The sequence below is a fragment of the Caretta caretta genome, chromosome 2 (genome assembly GCF_965140235.1).
Source record: "Caretta caretta isolate rCarCar2 chromosome 2, rCarCar1.hap1, whole genome shotgun sequence".
Lineage (NCBI taxonomy): Eukaryota > Metazoa > Chordata > Testudines > Cheloniidae > Caretta > Caretta caretta.
This window is the reverse complement of record NC_134207.1, coordinates 106,948,111-106,961,524: the sequence shown is the minus strand read 5'-3', so window position 1 is coordinate 106,961,524 and position 13,414 is coordinate 106,948,111. Positions and strand designations below refer to the sequence as shown.

General features: G+C 44.0%; 1 protein-coding gene across 1 annotated transcript in view; it reads right to left on the bottom strand.

The window, feature by feature from the left end:
• The window catches only part of LOC142070767 (uncharacterized), a 38,856-nt gene extending 26,613 nt beyond the window's left edge, over positions 1 to 12,243 (bottom strand). Inside the window, exons 1-2 of the mRNA XM_075124735.1 lie at positions 11,598 to 12,243; positions 10,701 to 10,985 (exon numbers count right to left, since the gene is read on the bottom strand). Coding sequence (XP_074980836.1) covers positions 10,701 to 10,985; positions 11,598 to 12,003 — 691 coding nt within the window. The 5' untranslated portion in view covers positions 12,004 to 12,243. The remainder of the gene's footprint in view (positions 1 to 10,700; positions 10,986 to 11,597) is intronic.
• Between the last annotated feature and the right edge of the window lie 1,171 nt (positions 12,244 to 13,414).

Here is a 13,414-nt window from a genome sequence, read left to right as displayed (position 1 = left end):
TTTCCTCATAGGTCATGTTTCTTTACTCATATTTGTTGTTCTCTGGACTTTCTCCAATTTGTCCTTCCCAAAGTATGGTGCCCAGTACCGTACACTGTACTGCAGTTGAGGCCTCATCATTGCTCGGTACAGTAGAAGAATTACTTCTCTTGTCTTGATTACAACACTCCTGCTAATACATCCCAGAATTATGTTCACTTTTTTTTTTCTGCAACAGTATTGCATTGTGGACTCATTTAATTTGTGATCCAGAAGAGCACTCCTTCCTAAGCAATCATTCCCCTTTTTGTATTTGTGCAATTGGTTATTCCTCCCCAAATATAGCACTTTGCACTTGTCCTTATTGAATCTCATCCTATTTATTTTAGACCTTTCATCAAAATCATTTTGAATTCTAATCCTGTCCTCCAAAGCCCTTACAATCCCCCTCATCTTGGTATCATCTGCATATTTTATAAGTGTACTGTCTATGCCAGTATCTAAATACTTTATGAAGATACTGACTAGAACCAGACCCAGGACAGCTCTCTGCAGGACCTCACTCAAGATGCCCTTCCAGCTTCACTGTGAATCATTGGAAAACCATACCCCCAGAGACATTATCAATCAGTTGTGCACCCATATTTTAGTAGGTTCATCTAGGCTATATTTCCCTATTTCATTAACGAAAAGGTCATGTGAGACTATCACAAGCCTTACTGAAGTCGAGATATATGACATCTGCTGCTTTCCTCCTATTCACAAGGCTTGTTACCCTGTCGGAAAAGAATATAAGGTTGGTTTGACATGATTTGACATGACTGGAATATTGGTATAGAAGGATACTGCTTGGTCAGGAAGGAAAGGCAGGGGGAAAATGGAGGAGGTGTTGCCTTATATATTAAAAATGTATACACTTGGACTGAGGTTGAGATAGAAATAAGAGACAGACTTGTTGAAAATCTCTGGATAAGGATAAAAGGGGTAAAAAACCAAGGGCGATGTGAAGGTGAAGAGGTGGATGAGATTTTTTTTAAACAACTAATAAAATCATCCAAAGCACAGGACTTGGTGGTGATGGGGGACTTCAACTACCCAGATATCTGTTGGGAAAATAACAGAGCAGGGCACAGATTATCCAACAAGTTCTTGGAATGTATTATAGACTTTTTTTTTATTTCAGAAGGTGGAGAAAGCTACTGGGGGGAGGCTGTTTTAGATTTGATTTTGAGAAATAGGGAAGAACTGGTTGAGAATTTGAAAGTGGAAGGCAACTTGAGTGAAAGTGATCATGAAATGATAGAGTTCATGATTCTAAGGAATGGCAGAAGGGAGAACAGCACAATAAAGATAATGGATTTCAAGAAGGCAGACATTAGCAAACTCAGGGAGTTGGTAGGTAAAATCCCATGGGAAGCAAGTCTAAGGGGAAAAACAAGGGGGAAAACAATTGAAGATAGTTGGCAGTTTTTCAAAGAGATATTATTAAGGGCACAAGAGCAAACTATCCCACTGTGTAGGAAAGATAGGAAGTATGGCAAGAGACCACCCTGTCTTAACCAGGAGATATTCAATGATCTAAAAATCAAGAAAGAGTTCTACAAAAAGTGGAAACTCAGACAAATTACAAAGGATGAATATAAACAAATAACACAAGTATGTAGGGACAAAATTAGAAAAGCCAAGGCACAAAACGAGATCACACTAGCTAAGGACATAAAAGGAAACAAGAAAACATTCTACAAATACATTAGAAGGAAGAGGAAGACCAAACACAGAGTAGGCCCATTACTTAATGAGGGGGGTAAGGCAATAACAGAAAATGTGGAAATGGCAGAGATGCTTAATGACTTCTTTATTTCGGTTTTAACCAAGAAGGTTGGTGGCGATAGGACGTCTACCATAGTGAATGCCGGTGAAAATGAGATAGAATCAGAGTCTAAAATAGGGAAAGAACAAGTCAAAAATTACTTAGAAAAGTTAGATGTCTTCAAATCACTAGGGCCTGATGAAATGCATCCTAGAATACTCAAGGAGCTGACTGAGGAGATATCTGAGCCATTAGCAATTATCTTTGAAAAGTCATGGTAGGCAGGAGACATTCCAGAAGACTGTAAAAGGGCAAATATAGTGCCTATCTATAAAAAGAGAAATAAGGACAACCCAAGAAATTACAGACCAGACAGCTTAACTTCTGTACCCAGAAAGATAATGGAGCAAATAATTAAGCAATCAATTTGCAAACACCTAGAAGATAATAAGGTGATAAATAACAGTCATCATGGATTTGTCAAGAACAAATTGTGTCAAACCAACCTGATAGCTTTCTTTGACAGGGTAACAAGCCTTATGGATAGGAGGGAAGCCGTAGATGTGGTATATCTTGACTTTAGTAAGGCTTTTGATACTGTGTTACATGACCTTCTCCTAAACAAACTAGGCAAATGCAACCTAGATGGAGCTACTATAAGGTGGGTGCATAACTGGTTGGAAAATCATTCCCAGAGAGTAGTTATCAGTTGTTCATAGTCAAACTGGAAGGACATAACAAGTGGGGTCCCATAGGGATCAGTTCTGGGTCCGTTTCTGTTTAATATCTTCATCAATGATTTAGATAATGGCATAAAGAGTACACTTATAAAGTTTGGGGATGATACCAAGCTGGGAGGGGTTGCAAGTGCTTTGGAGGATAGGATTAAAATTCAAAAAGATCTGGACAAACTGGAGAAATGGTCTGAAGTAAATAGGATGAAATTCAATAAGGACAAATGCAAAGTACTCCATTTAGGAAGGAACAATCAGTTGCACATATACAAAATGGGAAATGACTGCACAGGAAGGAGTACTGCGGAAAGGGATCTGGGGGCCATAGTGGATCACAAGCTAAACCTGAGTCAACAGTGTAATGCCGTTGCAAAAAAAGCAAACATCATTCTGGATTGTATTAGTAGGAGTATTGTAAGCAAGACACGAGAAGTAATTCTTCTGCTCTACTCTGCACTGATTAGGCCTCAACTGCAGTATTGTGTCCAGTTCTGGGTGCCACATTTCAGGAAAGACGTGGACAAATTGGAGAAAGCCCAGAGATGAGAACAAAAATGATTAAAGGTCTAGAAAACATGACCTATGAGGGAAGATTGGAAAAGCTGGGTTTGTTTAGTCTGGAGAAGAGAAGACTGAGAGGGGACATGATAACAGTTTTCAATACATAAAAGGTTGTTACAAGGCAGAGGGAGAAAAATTGTTTTTCTTAACCTCTGAGGATAGGACAAGAAGCAATGGGCTTAAATTGCAGCAAGGGCGGTTTAGGTTAGACATCAGGAAAAACTTTCTATCAGAGTGGTTAAGCACTGGAATAAATTGCCTAGGGAGGTTGTGGAATCTCCATCATGGGGATATATAACAGCAGGTTGGACAAGCACATGTCAGGAATGGTCTAGATAATACTTAGTCCTGCCTTGAGTGCAGGGGACTGGACTAGATAACCTCTCGACATACCTTCCAGTTCTATGATTCTATGTTGACTGTTACTTATCACCTTATCTTCTGGGATAGCAATGACTACTTCTGTTCCAATCAGAGTCAGTGGCTACTTCAGTGTGAGCAGGATTGGGCTCAAAGTGAATTTAGGGGCCAATCTAAAGTCCACTGAAATCAATGGAAAGATCCCTGATGTACTTCAATAGACACTAAGACCCCAAAACACTGCAAAGAGTGAAAAAACACTTTTCAAAAGTCTCTGATGCACAATGCCCACCACTAATGAAATAAATACTCCCCTCCCAACCCCCCCAAAAAAGCCTGAAATTAGAGCTGGTCAAAAAACCCAGTAAGTATATTCCACAAAACAAGTTTGAAAATATGAAGAATTCTCATTGCATTTGAACTTTCTCAAATTCTGACGTAAAGAAGTTTTTATGAGAGAAGGACAAAACAAAACAAACCACCGCCACACAAAACATACTTTCCCCCTTTTTCCAGTGGTGAGGAAGGAAAACAAAAGAAAGCTGGAGTCCTCACCAAAACTAAAAGAAATTTAAGGGGAAAAAATGAAAACTTCACTGAAAACGTCTAACAAAACTAACTCATTTTATCATAAAAAATTTATTTTGTCAAAGGCATTTTCTATTAAAAAATAAATTTGGCTATGTCCTAACAGATAAAGGACAACATCGGGTATTAGTGTGTGTTAGATACAGACCACCAAATCAGTTTTTTTAATAGGGTGACTGACTTCTTACACATCTATCAATAATGTGTTGTGGACGAGAGAGGGGGTTGGTGAGATCATGGGGAACTTCAAGTTGAGTGATATATTCTGAACACCCATCATGCTACCAGTACTAAATCATTCTTGGCATTTCTAAATATTATAGATGACAATTTCCTAACCCTAAAAGTGTTGCATCCACCTCATCTTGACAGATAAAGAGGAACTGATAACAGAACTAAACATTAATGGTAGCTTAGGCACAAGTGATCATGACTTGATCACATTTATAATGTGCAAACTGAATAAAAGTCCAGACCATAATATATATATACTTGGAGCTTTAAAAGGGCTAATTTCACAAAGCTGAAAAGAATTATGAGCCAAATTAGCTGGGAGGAAGAATTTAATCAGAGAGATGTGAATGCTACTTGGGATTTGTTTAAGAATACTTCACTATATGCCCAAAAAGCCACCATCACACATTCAAGGAAGGCCATATTAGTTAAAATATCAACCTGGTTTAGAGGGGAAGTGAACACAGCTATAAAATATTTTTATATATATAAACAAATGGAGGAAAGGGGAAGTTGATAATAATATAAATCAGAAGCCAGGCATTGTAGAAAATTTACAAGGAAAGCAAAGGGATACAAGGAGAACTCTCTGGCCAGCAGAGTTTAGGACAACAAGGAGGAAGTTTTTTAAGTATATTAAGAACAAAAAGAATCCCAGAAATGGTATTAGTCCATTGCTAAATGGAAATGGCAGAATTAATAATAATGCAGAAGAGGCAGAAGTAATCAGCAAATATTTCTGTTGTGGCGGGGAGGACAAATGTTGTGCTGCCATGTGTTAATAACAGTCTTTCAGTTCATGGCTCTACGCTATTTAACATTTTGCTCAATGACCTGGAAGAAAACAAAATCAATACTGATAAGATCTGCAGATGACACAAAGATTAGGGGGAGTAGTAAATAATGAAGAGGACAGATCACTGATACAGAGTGATCTGGACCACTTGGTAAGCTGGGCACAAGCAAACAATATGCATTTTACTACAGATAAATGCAAACATATACACCTAAGAACAAAGCATGTAGGCCATAATTACAGGATGGGAGACTCTATCCTGGGAAGCAGTGACTCAAAAATATTTTGGGATCATCATGGATAATCAGTTGAATACAAGCTCCTATTTGTGGCCAAAAGGGCTAATGTGATCCTTGGATGCATAAACAGAAGAATCTCAAGTAGGAGTAGAGACCTTATTTAACCACTGCAGTTGGTATGGGTGCAACCGCTGCTGGAATACTGTGTCCAGTTGTGATGTCCGCAATTAGAGAAGGATGTTGATAATTTGGAGAGGGTTCAGAGAAGAGCCACAAGAATGATTACAGGATTAGAAAACAAGTCTTTTATAGTGATAGACTCAAGGAGCTCAGTCTATTTAGATTAAAGAAAACGGTAAGGGGTAATTTGATTATAAACTGTAAGTACCTACATAGGGAACAAATATTTGATAAAGGGCTCGTCAATCTAGCAGAGAAAGGTATAACATGAGCCAGTCGCTGGAAGTTAAAATCAGGCAAAGTCAGATTGAAAATAAAGCATAAATTTTTGACAGTGAGAATAACTATTGGAACAATTTACATCAAGGGTTGTAGTGGATTCACCATCACTGACAATTTTTAAATCAATTTAAATTTCTAAAATATATTATCTAGAAATTATTTTGTGGGAGTGCTGTGGCTTGTGTTATACAGGAGGTCAGACTAGATGATCACAGTCGTCCCTTCTGGCCTTGGAATCTATGAAGCACAACCAGCTCTACCTAAAGTTTATAAAGAATAGGAGTCAGGTCCAAAAATCCAAATCACTATCAAAAACCTACGCTAGCACCAAGAAAGCCAAATAGATTTTTTGTGTTTACACTTTTGAGTAAGTAGGTAGCACAATCTGAGCTTGAGTGACATCTTCAAAATGTAGAAAAATATTAACAGAGTGAAAAGAGATTACAAATGGGATAGCCAGCATTTATTCCTGCTGTAAGGAACCTCACACTTTATTTACGCATACAAATGAGAGCTACTAAAAGGATGATTTAAAGTTAAATTGGGAGGAAGAAAAAGTTAAAAAGCCTCCTGAGAAAGGATTTGGATCATTATACACTGTAGGTGGCCCTAGAAGACAGACAGTGCAGATAAGTAAATGCATGTCAAATAATATGATGAATATAGGAGGACTTATCACAGTGTCATTGACTGAAACACCAATCTTCAGAGGTGTGCTCTTAGAGGAGATAAGTGACAATATCCTATCAGATGGGCCAGTGGCAGAAAAATGTGGTCTGATGGTACCTGAATTTTGGCCAGATACCCACGAAAAATCACTATTAAGAGCACAGTGGCAATAACAGTGGTCAGAATACTGTAGTATATACATTAAATGGACTATAAAACATAGCAAGTGTCAACATATCAGTGCTAAGACCTCACATATGGTGACTAGAGCTGGGGTGAGTAATTCATGAATAATTTAGCCTCTTTCTGTTTGCAAAATATCAACAAGCAGGATCACGATTTCCTCACATTTACTTTATTCATCATTTGAAGTGATAAAAATTTGTTATTGCAATTTAGGTCTATAGATGGATCACAATCATTTCTCTGCATGTATTCAATATCCAGTGGTGATTAGATGGGATTATCTTCCTAAATTAGGTCTTTCTTTGAGTTCTTTGACTGGATAAGTGTGTGAGCAATTCTACCAAATACTTGTAGATGTAGCTCAAAATTAACTAATTTTTCATGAATGTTTGTGGTAATAAAACTAGATAATACTAATATGTTGATAATCAACATTAAAATAGGCACTAGAACAGCAAATCCAAATTCATATATAGATTACAGCAAATAGTTGCAGAAAAAATTAGTGTTAGCATATCTATAATGCTGATAGAGATTACCATAATAAAGGTAACAGCGCTCTCCTTGAATAGGAATTAATAGCACAAACATTGGGGTACAGTAATTCCTCACTTAAAGTCATCCCAGTTAATGTCGTTACATTGCTGATCAATTAGGGAACATGCTCATTTAAAGTTGTGCAGTGCTCCCTTATAACATTGTTTGGCAGCTGCTTTGTCCACTGCTTGCAGGAAGAGCAGCTCATTGCAACTAGCTGGTAGGGGCTTGGAACCAGGGTGGACTGGCAGCCGCCGCGCCCCCCCGCCCCCCGCATCAGCTCGCCTAAGGGTATGTCTACACTATGGAATAAGGTTGAATTTATAGAAGTCGGTTTTTTAGAAATCGGTTTTATATATTCGAGTGTGTGTGCCCCCACAGAAAATGCTCTAAGTGCATTAAGTGCATTAACTCGACGGAGCGCTTCCACAGTACCAAGGCTAGAGTCGACTTCCGGAGCATTGCACTGTGGATAGCTATCCCACAGTTCCCGCAGTCTCCGCTGCCCATTGGAATTCTGGGTTGAGATCCCAATGCCTGATGGGGCTAAAACATTGTCGCGGGTGGTTCTGGGTACATATCGTCAGGCCCCTGTTCCCTCCCTCCCTCCGTGAAAGCAAGGGCAGACAATTGTTTCGCGCCTTTTTTCCTGAGTTACCTATGCAGACGCCATACCATGGCAAGCATGGAGCCTGCTCAGGTAACCGTCACCCTATGACTCCTGGGTGCTGGCAGACGCGGTACGGCATTGCTACACAGTAGCAGCAACCTCTTGCCTTGTGGCAGCAGACGGTACAGTACGACTGGTAGCCATCGTCGTCATGTCCGAGGTGCTCCTGGCCACGTCGGCTGGGAGCGCCTGGACAGACATGGGCGCAGGGACTAAATTTGGAGTGACTTGACCAGGTCATTCTCTTTAGTCCTGCAGTCAGTCCTATTGAACCGTCTTATGGTGAGCAGGCAGGCGATATGGATTGCTAGCATTCGTACTGTACCATCTTCTGCCAGGCAGGCAAGAGATGAGGATGGCTAGCAGTCGTACTGTATCATCTTCTGCCGGGCAGGCAAGAGATGAGGATGGCTAGCAGTCGTACTGTACCATCTTCTGCCGAGCAGCCATGAGATGTGGATGGCATGCAGTCCTTCTGCACCGTCTGCTGCCAGCCAAAGATGTAAAAGATAGATGGAGTGGATCAAAACAAGAAATAGACCAGATTTGTTCTGTATTCATTTGCTTCCCCCCCTCCCCGTCTAGGGGACTCATTCTTCTAGGTCGCACTGCAGTCACTCACAGAGAAGGTGCAGCGAGGTAAATCTAGCCATGTATCAATCAGAGGCCAGGCTAACCTCCTCGTTCCAATAAGAACAATAACTTAGGTGCACCATTTCTTATTAGAACCCTCCGTGAACTCCTGTCTGAAATACTCCTTGATGTAAAGACACCCCCTTTGTTGATTTTAGCTCCCTGAAGCCAACCCTGTAAGCCGTGTCGTCAGTCGCCCCTCCCTCCATCAGAGCAACGGCAGACAATCGTTCCGCGCCTTTTTTCTGTGCGGACGCCATACCAAGGCAAGCATGGAGGCCGCTCAGCTCACTTTGGCAATTAGGAGCACATTAAACACCACACGCATTATCCAGCAGTATATACAGCACCAGAACCGGGCAAAGCGATACCGGATGAGGAGGCGACGTCAGCGCGGTCACGTGAGTGATCAGGACATGGACACAGATTTCTCTGAAAGCATGGGCCCTGCCAATGCATGCATCATGGTGCTAATGGGGCAGGTTCATGCTGTGGAACGCCGATTCTGGGCTTGGGAAACAAGCACAGACTGGTGGGACCGCATAGTGTTGCGGGTCTGGGACAATTCCCAGTGGCTGTGAAACTTTCGCATGCGTAAGGGCACTTTCATGGAACTTTGTGACTTGCTTTCCCCTGCCCTGAGGCGCATGAATACCAAGATGAGAGCAGCCCTCACAGTTGAGAAGCAAGTGGCGATAGCCCTGTGGAAGCTTGCAACGCCAGACAGCTACCGGTCAGTTGGGAATCAATTTGGAGTGGGCAAATCTACTGTGGGGGCTGCTGTGATGCAAGTAGCCCACGCAATCAAAGATCTGCTGATATCAAGGGTAGTGACCCTGGGAAATGTGCAGGTCATAGTGGATGGCTTTGCTGCAATGGGATTCCCTAACTGTGGTGGGGCCATAGACGAAACCCATATCCCTATCTTGGCACTGGAGCACCAAGCCGCCGAGTACATAAACCGCAAGGGGTACTTTTCGATAGTGCTGCAAGCTCTGGTGGATCACAAGGGACGTTTCACCAACATCAACGTGGGATGGCCGGGAAAGGTGCATGACGCTCGCATCTTCAGGAACTCTGGTCTGTTTCAAAAGCTGCAGGAAGGGACTTTATTCCCAGACCAGAAAATAACTGTTGGGGATGTTGAAATGCCTATAGTTATCCTTGGGGACCCAGCCTACCCCTTAATGCCATGGCTCATGAAGCCGTACACAGGCAGCCTGGACAGTAGTCAGGAGCTGTTCAACTACAGGCTGAGCAAGTGCAGAATGGTGGTAGAATGTGCATTTGGATGTTTGCTGGCGCAGTTTACTGGCTCGCTTAGACCTCAGCAAAACCAATATTCCCACTGTTATTACTGCTTGCTGTGTGCTCCACAATATCTGTGAGAGTAAGGGGGAGACATTTATGGCGGGGTGGGAGGTTGAGGCAAATCGCCTGGCTGCTGGTTACGCGCAGCCAGACACCAGGGCGGATAGAAGAGCACAGGAGGGCGCGGTACGCATCAGAGAAGCTTTGAAAACCAGTTTCATGACTGGCCAGGCTACGGTGTGAAAGTTCTGTTTGTTTCTCCTTGATGAAACCCCCCACCCCTTGGTTCACTCTACTTCCCTGTAAGCTAACCACCCGCCCCTCCTCCCTTCAATCACCGCTTGCAGAGGCAATAAAGTCATTCGCAAAAAGAAAAGGAGTACTTGTGGCACCTTAGAGACTAACCAATTTATTTGAACATGAGCTTTCGTGAGCTACAGCTCACTTCATCAGATGCTGTAGCTCACGAAAGCTCATGCTCAAATAAATTGGTTAGTCTCTAAGGTGCCACAAGTACTCCTTTTCTTTTTGCGAATACAGACTAACACGGCTGTTACTCTGAAATAAAGTCATTGTTGCTTCACATTCATGCATTCTTTATTCATTCATCACACAAATAGGGGGATGACTACCAAGGTAGCCCAGGAGGGGTGGTGGAGGAGGGGGGAAGGAAAATGCCACACAGCACTTTAAGCACAGCACTTTAAAAGTTTACAACTTTAAAATTTATTGAATGACAGCCTTCTTTTTTTTGGGCAATCCTTTGTGGTGGAGTGGCTGGTTGGCCGGAGGCCCCCCCACTGCGTTCTTGGGCGTCTGGGTGTGGAGGCTATGGAACTTGGGGAGGAGGGCGGTTGGTTACAGAGGGGCTGCAGTGGCAGTCTGTGCTCCAGCTGCCTTTGCTGCAGCTCAACCATACACTGGAGCATACTGGTTTGGTCCTCCAGCAGCCTCAGCATTGAATCCTGCCTCCTCTCATCACGCTGCCGCCACATTTGAGCTTCAGCCCTCTCTTCAGCCCGCCACTTACTCTCTTCAGCCCGCCACCTCTCCTCCCGGTCATTTTGTGCTTTCCTGCACTCTGACATTATTTGCCTCCACGCATTCGTCTGTGCTCTGTCAGTGTGGGAGGACAGCATGAGCTCAGAGAACATTTCATCGCGAGTGCGTTTTTTTTTCTTTCTAAGCTTCACTAGCCTCTGGGAAGGAGAAGATCCTGTGATCATTGAAACACATGCAGCTGGTGGAGAAAAAAAAAGGGACAGCGGTATTTAAAAAGACACATTTTATAAAACAGTGGCTACACTCTTTCAGGGTAAACCTTGCTGTTAACATTACATACATAGCACATGTGCTTTCGTTACAAGATCGCATTTTGCCTCCCCCCACCGCGTGGCTACCCCCTCAACCCTCCCCCCTCCCCGTGGCTAACAGCGGGGAACATTTCTGTTTAGCCACAGGCAAACAGCCCAGCAGGAATGGGCTCCTCTGAGTGTCTCCTGAAGAAAAGCATTCTATTTCAACCAGGTGACCATGAATTATATCTCACTCTCCTGAGGATAACACAGAGAGATAAAAAATGGATGTTGTTTGAATGCCAGCAAACATACACTGCAATGCTTTGTTCTACAATGATTCCCGAGTACGTGTTACTGGCCTGGAGTGGTAAAGTGTCCTACCATGAAGGATGCAATAAGGCTGCCCTCCCCAGAAACCTTTTGCAAAGGCTTTGGGAGTACATCCAGGAGAACCGCGAATGCCAGGACAAAGTAATCCTTTCACATGCTTGCTTTTAAACCATGTATAGTATTTTAAAAGGTACACTCACCAGAGGTCCCTTCTCCACCTGCTGGGTCCAGGAGGCAGCCTTGGGTGGGTTCGGGGGGTACTGGCTCCAGGTCTAGGGTGAGAAACAGTTCCTGGCTGTTGGGAAAACCGGTTTCTCCGCTTGCTTGCTGTGAGCTATCTACAACCTCCTCATCATCATCATCTTCTTCGTCCCCAAAACCTGCTTCCGTATTGCCTCCATCTCCATTGAAGGAGTCAAACAACATGGCTGGGGTAGTGGTGGCTGAACCCCCTAAAATGGCATGCAGCTCATCATAGAAGCAGCATGTTTGGGGCTCTGACCCAGAGCGGCTGTTCACCTCTCTGGTTTTCTGGTAAGCTTGCCTCAGCTCCTTCAGTTTCACGCGGCACTGCTTCGGGTCCCTGTTATGGCCTCTGTCCTTCATGCCCTGGGAGATTTTGACAAAGGTTTTGGCATTTCAAAAACTGGAACGGAGTTCTGATAGCACGGATTCCTCTCCCCAAACAGCGATCAGATCCCGTACCTCCCGTTCGGTCCATGCTGGAGCTCTTTTGCAATTCTGAGACTCCATCATGGTCACCTCTGCTGATGAGCTCTGCATGGTCACCTGCAGCTTGCCACGCTGGCCAAACAGGAAATGAGATTCAAAAGTTCACGGTTCTTTTCCTGTCTACCTGGCCAGTGCATCTGAGTTGAAAGTGCTGTCCAGAGCGGTCACAATGGAGCACTCTGGGATAGCTCCCGGAGGCCAATACCATCGAATTGTGTCCACAGTACCCCAAATTCGAGCCAGCAAGGCCGATTTAAGCGCTAATCCACTTGTCAGGGGTGGAGTAAGGAAATCAATTTTAAGAGCCCTTTAAGTCGAAATAAAGGGCTTCATCATGTGGACGGGTGCAGGTTTACATCGATTTAATGCTGCTAAATTCGACCTAAAGTCCTAGTGTAGACCAGGGCTAAGTTCCCTGTGCAGCAGCCGCCCAGCAGGCTATCAATTGCCGGGCAGTTCAGCTGTTCCTCCCCACACTGCCATGTGCTGCTCCTGCCCTCTGCCTTGGAGTTGCTCCAGGGAGCCTCCTGCTTGTGTGTCAGGAGCGGGGGTAGAGGGGTGCTAATGTCAGGGTGTCCTCCTGCCCCCCGCTTCTGTACCCATCTCCACAGAGTCAGGGGGGACCCGACAGGGCTCAGGACGGAGGGAGCTTGCTGGCAGCAGCTGCTGTCTCAACTTGCTGATCTACTTAAAAAGGCAGTGTGTACTTAGAGTGGGGTCAGCGTACTTAAAGGAGTACGCTTAATCATCATAGACTGCAAAAGTCCACATTCCTGACCAGCCCTTGTACTGGACAGGCAACTTGGCTGTAGGCAAATTGAAAGAGTTGGACTTGAAGGGTTGAATCGTCACTTGGATCTCTGGGTTGATTAAATTGGGGTCCACTAAGGAAGCATGGATAGCTGACACTTGTGCTCCGGTGTCCCTCCACGCGGTGACCTTCTTCCCGCCCACACTCACAGTTTCCCTCCGCTCCAAGGGTATCTGGGAGGTATCTGGGCCTGTGGACCTCTGGTGTGATTCCGGTGCAATGAACTGTAATCTGTTGGGGTTCTAGGGGCAGTTGGCCTTTACATGCCCCAGCTCGTTACACTTAAAACATCGTCCAGCTGACGGGTCACTGGGGCGAGGAGGGTTGCTGGAGAACGGGGTGGTGGGACGATAAGGGGTCTGGAGGGTTCTTTGGGAGGTAGGTGGGGCTTTGGGCGGCCCCCGGTAATAGGGTGTGGTCTGGGGTGGTCCCTTCTGGTCTCCGCTCCAACTGCGACCAGTTTTCTTCTTCTCC